The 8,079-nt window shown below is 33.2% G+C and overlaps 2 protein-coding genes across 2 annotated transcripts; both read right to left on the bottom strand.

Moving 5' to 3' along the window:
* Positions 1 to 468, bottom strand: LOC139426521 (uncharacterized). Its single transcript, XM_071185745.1, has one exon. The coding sequence runs from the start codon at positions 466 to 468 to the stop codon at positions 1 to 3; it is 468 nt and encodes a 155-aa protein (XP_071041846.1).
* Positions 469 to 474: 6 nt separating this feature from the next.
* Positions 475 to 5,155, bottom strand: LOC107441743 (uncharacterized). Its single transcript, XM_043052701.1, has 3 exons — positions 5,021 to 5,155; positions 2,014 to 3,507; positions 475 to 1,797 (listed from the first exon to the last, which is right to left on the bottom strand). Exons 1-3 carry the CDS (start codon positions 5,153 to 5,155, stop codon positions 475 to 477), a joined length of 2,952 nt encoding a protein of 983 aa, XP_042908635.1.
* Between the last annotated feature and the right edge of the window lie 2,924 nt (positions 5,156 to 8,079).

Here is an 8,079-nt window from a genome sequence, read left to right on the forward strand (position 1 = left end):
TTATGTATCGATAGGCAAGACAGCTATTTTAGAAGCAGCTCTTTTAAATACCCCAGATTTTGTGCGAATATTTACTACACGCACTTTATTATCCGAACCATGATAAACATAAATTATTCGGCCTAAAATCCAGGTATTTAAAGGCAAGAAATCTTCTTTTACAAGTACCATCTGTCCTATCTTTAAATCATTTTTTGTTACCATCCATTTTGATCTAGCTTGTAATGTATTTAAGTAATCCGACTTCCATTTTCCCCATATAAGTTGCACAACTTTTGCAGTTTTCTGCCACCGACTTAGACGATTATCATTGAGATAAGTTAAATTTGGTTCGACAATTGATGTTATAGGCCTCCCTATTAGGAAATGACCTGGTGTTAAAACATCAAAACTATCATTATCACCGCTTAAGGGGCAAAGGGGACGACTATTCAGAATTCCTTCGATTTGAATAACTATTGTTTCCATCTCTTCTTAAGTGAAATGAAATTTTCCAACTGCTCTTTTAAGATGATGTTTTACTGATTTTACACCCGCCTCCCAAAGACCACCAAAATGTGGTGATTTTGGTGAAATAAAATTCCATTCTATGCTTTCAGAGGTAAAATAATTAGCCAAAATCTGATCTGGAAAATTAATTAATCCATAAAACTTTTTTAATTGAGAATTAGCTCCAACAAAATTAGTGGCATTATCAGTATAGATTTTGGAGCATTTTCCGCGTCTACTCGTAAATCGTTTCAATGTGGCAATCATCGAATCGGAAGTCAAATCAGTCAGCTGTTCAAGATGGATGGCTTTTGTGGAAAAACAAATGAAAATACAAATATATACTTTGTTGAGAGTACCCTTACGTTGATGTTTATATTTAACAGCAAAAGGGCCGCACAGGTCAATTGTGACGGAAAATGGGGGTGACATGTTGACTCTTTCACTTGGTAAATTACCCATAATTTGAGTGGAAAGGAAGGGCTTAGATTTGAAACATGTTACACATTGATGTACAGTTTGACGTGCAAGATTACGGCCTCCTAAAGGCCAAAATTTTAACCTAACTGCACTTAACAAACCTTGAGGGCCAATATGAAGTAATTTCCTGTGTAAACAATCGAAGTAAATTTTACTTAATTTGGACTTTTTCGGTAAGATTGTCTGATGCTTTTGATCAAAGGGTACTGAAGCATTATCGAGCCTTCCACCTACTCGTATTAAACCGTCCCCATCTACAAAGGGATTTAAGCTAGAAATGTTGCGAGAAAAATTGTTCTTATTTACCAGTGTCTTCTGAGAATGCTTAATCAGGATACTTTCAGAATACTTTACCTCGTCAACTGTCAAGGGTCCCATTTTCTTATCCTTATGTTTACAATTATGAAGAAATCTGCAAATATAACACAAAATATGATTAATTTTATCATAATTATTTGAGAGTTCTAAAAGTTTATCAATCAGGGTCTGTGAATCATCAGTTATCAAAACAGTCTCTTCCGTACTCTCGGTTGAGGAAACACTTTTTGCTTCTCGGAGAATTGTTTCTTTTTCGCCTTCTGCAAGGGATTCTATATCAGGAAATGATTGTTCCAAAGTTTCTTGAAAATCAGATTCCATCAGAAATTCAGCACCTGTCCACCACCTGGAACTATCAACCAAACATTCAGCACTAATTCCACGAGAGAGAATATCTGCAGGATTATCTGTACCTGCACAATGGTGCCAGGAGTTTGGATCTGTCGAAGTGGCTATTTCTTTAACTCGATTAGCAACGAATTGTTTCCAATGAATTGTCTTTCCCTTTATCTAGTAGAGTGCAATTTTAGAGTCAGTCCAATGATACGCAATTGAAGACCTTTTCAGATTCACAATCTTTTTCACTTTGGATATCAAGCGAGATGCAACTAGAGCTCCCAGCAATTCCAGTCTAGGCAGAGTCACACTATTCAAGGGAGCCACTCGGCTTTTAGCAGTCAAAAGTCTAACGATCGGTCCATTTGGTGTGTAAACTTTCTAATATACTGTAGCACCGTATGCGTTCTTACAGGCGTCACAAAATCTATGAATCTCGACGATATCATCCTTGGATATAGAATTAAGAACCAGTCTAGGTATCTTAAGATTTTCTAAAAAAGGTATCTCTTCACACCATTTTATCCATTCTTTCTCTATTTTCGGTGGCAAGGATTCATCCCAAGGAATTTTTTCACTCCATAATTCTTGGATCAGACATTTCTTTCGTATGGTGAAGCATGAAATTAACCCTAAAGGGTCAAATATCTTCCCTATAGCCTGGAGTATCGAACGTTTTGTACTTTTGATTGAGGAGACGAATTTTAGGAGACTTCTGGTATCTACAGAAAAATAATCTTCACCGGTGTTCCATAAAAGTCCCAACACTTTAGTCTGATTGGAACCCAGACTAACACTAGCGTTTACAAGATGAGTATCTAGTCCCTCATTCTTCCACTGCTCCATCAAATCAGCATCATTAGTTATCCACTTCCTTAGAATCATTCCAGCAGCTTCTATTACTTTATTTGCATCTTTAGATATTTCTAATGCTTCATAAAATTCATTGCTACCGGAAATAAAAGCATCTACATAAAGATTTCTATCTAGAAGTTGAACGATAACAGGAAGATCATTTTCATATTTTTTGATATGGTGCCTAATAGTAGCAGCGAGTAGAAATGGACTTGAGTTGACTCCAAAATTCACTCTATTAAAATGGAAGATAATTATTTTGGGATCTTTAGAAACACTTGGCTCATCATTGCTCCAAAAGAATCTTACTGCGTCTTTGTGTACCTCAGCAAGACCTATTTGAAGGAAAGCCTGCTTCACATCAGAACAGAAAGCTGTTCGGTTGAGTCTAAATTCAATAAGTACATCCAGAAGATTCGGGTTTAAATTGGGCCCTGGCCACAAACAGTCATTGAGAGAGAGTTCATTGACCTCGTGCGCCGCAGCGTCAAACACAATTCTTAACGATGTTGTTAAACTTTCTTTTTTAACGGCCATATGGGGTAAATAAAATATAGGTCTTTCACATTCATCCTGTATACTATAAGGTTTAACTATTTCTATAATGCCTTGACTTGTATAATCCTGTATAATTTCACGGTATCTATCATAGAGATCCGGGTCATGCGTAAATCTTTTCCATAAACTTCGGAAACGTTGTTTCGCTAAAGAATAATTATCAGCAAGTTCATTATAGTCTTTTGTAAATGGAAGTTGTACTATGTAACGACCGTCTTTGAATTCAACAGTTTCATTAAATATTTTCATGGCCTGATCATTCTCTTGTAAAATTGGATCGTCTTTAATCCCAAGCCCCTCCAAATCAAAAAACAGTTTTAGTGTATCTTGTAGCGAATCATTTTTAGTTAGAAAACAATATCTTTCCTGAGTAATTTCGCTTTCTTTAAGTTTACCGCAAGCTATCCACCCCAAAGACGACTCTTTAAAAAACAGATCATCATTTATTTTATACGTATTTTGTTTCAAAACCTTGAAAACAATATCAGAACTTATTAACGCGTGCACTTTAGTAGCTTCATAAAATGACTCATCGGCTAATTTCAAAAAATGAGGAATCTCTATTTGCGAAATGTCTAAAGTAGTGGGCGGTATGAGCCCCGTAATATTATCAACCACATAAAATTCAATTAATTCATTAAAACTAAAATCTTCATTCGAAATTGATGTAGTTAATTTCCAATTAATGTTTTGGATCTATCCGTTTAAACCTGAAATCGGTGTTTTTATTTTCTCTTTTTTAATTCCTAATAAATCGCTCATATTTTTCTTTAAAACGCATATATTAGAAGCTGAGTCAAGGATCGCTTTTATTTTTATTCTCCTACCATCTGCACATGTAATAAAAATTTCAGCAGTTGAGAGCAAAACGTATTTTTTGTTTTGTTTATTAGTGGCTACACTTAAAACCGAAGAATTGGGATTTGATGGATTACTGGTAGAAGAAGAAGGAAGTGGCACGTGATCAACTTCACTTTGAGACCGCAAATGATTCATATTCATAGAATTAGAAGAAGAAATATTTGATTCAGTTTTTTTCAAATTTAATTTTGTGCAAATTAGCTTAGAATGTTTTAAAGAGTAAGGACACCGATATGGAGAAATACATTGGGCTTTAGTATGATTTTTTTTCAGACATATTTCGCACAATTTATTAGCACGAATTATCTTTATTCTTTCATCATTGTCAAGATTCAAAAATAATGTGCAGCGAAAAATGGAGTGCATGCATTGTTCACAAAGAAAGCAATTCTTATTTTTATTTTTGTTATCGTTTTCAGACACTAAAAGAGTTTTAGGTTTAGAGGGAAACATTTAGTGCTTTTTTATTTTTGTTTCGTAAGAACAGTTTCTATCTACGGATTCAGCTTCCCGTTGCTCTAAAAAGGTTATGAACTCATTGAGAGAGGGAATTTCTTTTGTTTTTTGTAACAATTCAAAGTTTTTACGAGATTTTTTATCGAGTTCCTTACATCGAGTACATTATAGTTTGTAAAAATATATCAAATAGAGGATCTTGATTATATTTTAACACCTTTAGAGCTCTTAAATTTTTATTTAAACAATCAATCATGGCACGAATTTCTTCAGCATTTTCTTTTTCTATTTTTTTAAAATTCAAAATAGATTGAATGTGTATATCTGCGACTAATCTTTTATTGTCATATCTTGAAATTAATGCTTCATATAAAGAAGTAAATGTATCAAAGGTAGAAGCAAATTCTTTCACTTCATTAGCAAGACAAGAATTTAAATAATATAGCTTCTGTGTTTCACTGAGTTGACAGTTAGAAGAAATTAAATCATCAAATTTATTCTTAAAACTAGAAAAATGTTCATATTTTCCAGTAAATATAGGAAGATTAACTGGAGGAATTTTTAATACAGTTTCTAAGTTATCATTTAGTTTATGATTATTCTCCGTCTTGTTATTAGAATCAGAGTTCAATAGTTTATTTGAATTTATTAATTTCAAAATTCCTACCTCTAAATTATCCAACCGTTCATCACACTGATTCAAATCAGTATCGATGGCTTCAATATCACCAGGTTGGATGTCCAAGTTGTAGTATTCTTGTCGCAATGACTGAACTTCTATTTTTTTAAGACTTCTACACATTTAACTCCGTGATATCACGTAGGTCACCAATTTGTAAAAAGTTTTCTAGGCTTTCTACCTTTAAATGAAGTTCGTGATCTATTTATGATGGCTTAGCCATTGTTCTGATTCAAACTCCGAAGTTCGACGGAGCCAGATGAAGAGAAAAATTTATAAGACGGACCACTCTTTTAAAAAAAGAGATGATTTATTTTTATTTATTTTAATTATCGCTTAATGCGATTTCAAAGTTTTATTTTTAATTAGACGGAGCTACATGAGAGCCGTACTGTCATTGTGGAAGTTACAAAATCTTCTGCCGGTTGGGGCGCTGACGCGCATGCGCGCCAACAGGTTATGAAGAGCTATTGAAACGGAACAAAACATTCAATGGCGAAAACGTGATGAAAAAACCTCGAACTCGAAAACCCTTTGACTAGTTTGTAACATTACTTGAGTTATTGACTGGCAAAATTTTAAACATTTGTCATATATCTGACTTCTCATTCACCCAGTTGGCAGATTACTTATTTATTAACCAGTTATTATTATCGATTTGAACTTATTAATAACCAGAATAAAACTAAATATATGTTTTCTATTAGAAATTGTCACAACCCACCTCATTTTTTGACTGGAGTTTATAAATTCGATTAACTGAGGAATTCTGAAATCAACTTTTAATTGAGACAATGATATTTTATCTGAAATAAAGACACGTTTAATTGTAGTTAACAAGACTTTCTATGGATTAGGATATCTATTCAGATCTTACTCTTTAGAATGACGAAGTTTTGTTGTATAAGACACTTATCCGTCTCCTGTTCTGACTCACGCTTCAGAAACCTGGATAATAGCTGTAAAGGAGGAAAAGATTTTTGGTACCTTTGAACGTAAGATAGTGATGAGTATCTCCGGAGAAATTCAAGAAATTGGTATCTAGCATGGAAGAAGAAACACCGAATTATTCCACTTATTTAAAGAACCAGATGTGGTTCGCTACTAAAAAATAAATCTTTTCAACTGGGATGGGCATGTTATCCATAAAAAACACATTAATAGTCAGAAAATTTTTCCCCAGCTAAATAAAAATTAACATGAAAGAATAGGAAGACCTAAACTATGTGGACAGACGCAGTGGAGGAGGACTGTTATATCTTCAACGCTTAACTGGTTAACGCTCAGCGTCATATATTTAGGACAGTTTCTTTTTTCAAAGACATTCATTGAGATGGGAAACTTTTTTCAGCATTTTCATTTATCTGGGTGAATTAAAAGATTCTTAGATACCACGATGATTTAGCTACTTCTGATTAGATCTAGAATTATAAGGAGCAAGTACTTTTTGATTTATCAAAAACTTTTTGAATGCCCTAACAGTGAACAAAAAACAATTAAATTCGATAATATATTTTACCACTTTTTCCATACAACCACTTTTTGTATGATTTCAATATGTAAATTCAGTTCGAAACGGGTTAATATTGGAAGAATTTGGCTGCTAGTAGGAGTGGCCTGGGATGGAAAGCCTTAGTCCACCCTAGGTTGACGCATCACCTCCTACATCAAGAAGCCTCCACACGGTCTTTTATAAGCAATCCACGCAGGCTGTTTAAACAGAGAAACAGTTGTGCGCATGAACCCAAAACCTTTCATAAAAGTCATCATCAATATTTATGTGGGCACGTGGGGCCGTCTTTTATAAAAGTAATTGAGAGAAATTTATCTCATATTTTTGAGAATTGAATCTGTAGTGGTTGACAAGTGAATAAGGCAAACCAATAATATTCATAAATAAAATAAATTTTTGGTCATATATTTGCTACCACTCTCTTATTTTAACTATATTCTATTTTAAATCACTCGTTCGATAAGTGGATATCGTTTACAATGGTCTGATCGAACTACCTGTAAAAAACCATGTGGAGGCTTTCAGTTATAGGAGGCGTTTATCTAAGAACTTCAGATTTAGAACACTTTTGATGAATGCATTACTTCTCTGAACATTTAAAGTATTTTCGTAACTCTATCTCCAAGGAAAGGATGAGAGGAATTTCTTTTCAAGCAGAGTAAATCACATTGTGTAGCAACTTATATATTTTCAATTATTTCGCTTACAGTTAACTACTAACCAGTTTGTAACAATAATTTGTCAATTTAACGAGTACCTAGCAAAAATATATTTTATAAAAATTATAAGAAATGTATTTGTATTGTATTGAATAAAACAAATATGAATAAAGCACAAAACGCGCGCTTTATTCACTTTATTTTGCTTCATACAGTGGTAGAATTATTTTAAACCCTGTCTTCATTGGAATAAATTTTATATTTCTTACAAAAAAATTACACCCAGCAATTCATTTCGAACAAAATTTGAAGATTCCATCCGTACTAAATTTCATTCTTTCTGATTTAAACTTGTGTTAAGGTAACGTTTCCCACACGTTGTCTTATGAAGCAGTTTTCAATAGAAAACGTGTAGTGGACAGAGTTACCTCATATGACTAGATAACTCAGCCTGAGCTAAAGATAATTTCACACATATACAGACAATAATACTTTTTTTTAAAAATAATTTCCTTTATTTAAATCTTCAAACATTTCATACAAGTGTTTGGGCCTGCGTTAACCATAGCCTTCAGTTATATAGTTCATCAGTCAATCTAAAAGTATATTAAAGTTTATGATTTCTTGAGAAAAATAATTGCTATAAATAGAATTTTAATACATATAATACACGTTAAAAAATGTAATGACGAATGGAATAATTTCACTCAGGTTTTCTTATATGTATATTTGACCCTTACTAAAAACTTATGTCTGTATTACCGAGATTAAAGTTCATATTATCCTAACTGTATTACCCTCCCTAAAGGCAAATGGACTGATTATAATAAGCCTTGTATATATATATATATAGGTTCGCTACTAAAAAATAAATC

Source organism: Parasteatoda tepidariorum, chromosome 9 (genome assembly GCF_043381705.1).
Source record: "Parasteatoda tepidariorum isolate YZ-2023 chromosome 9, CAS_Ptep_4.0, whole genome shotgun sequence".
In the NCBI taxonomy this organism is placed as follows: Eukaryota; Metazoa; Arthropoda; class Arachnida; order Araneae; family Theridiidae; genus Parasteatoda; species Parasteatoda tepidariorum.

What these genes read in the sequence shown, in the direction of transcription:
- LOC107441743 (XM_043052701.1), bottom strand. Translation starts at nt 5,155, where the DNA reads ATGTGTAGAAGTCTTAAAAAAATAGAAGTTCAGTCATTGCGACAAGAA. An exon ending in AACGGTTGGATAATTTAGAG is followed by an intron (nt 3,508 to 5,020) that starts GTAGGAATTTTG and finishes ATTGTTTTCAAG; the next exon opens with GTTTTGAAACAAAATACGTA. An exon ending in AGAACGCATACGGTGCTACA is followed by an intron (nt 1,798 to 2,013) that starts GTATATTAGAAA and finishes GCACTCTACTAG; the next exon opens with ATAAAGGGAAAGACAATTCA.
- LOC139426521 (XM_071185745.1), bottom strand. Translation starts at nt 468, where the DNA reads ATGGAAACAATAGTTATTCAAATCGAAGGAATTCTGAATAGTCGTCCC.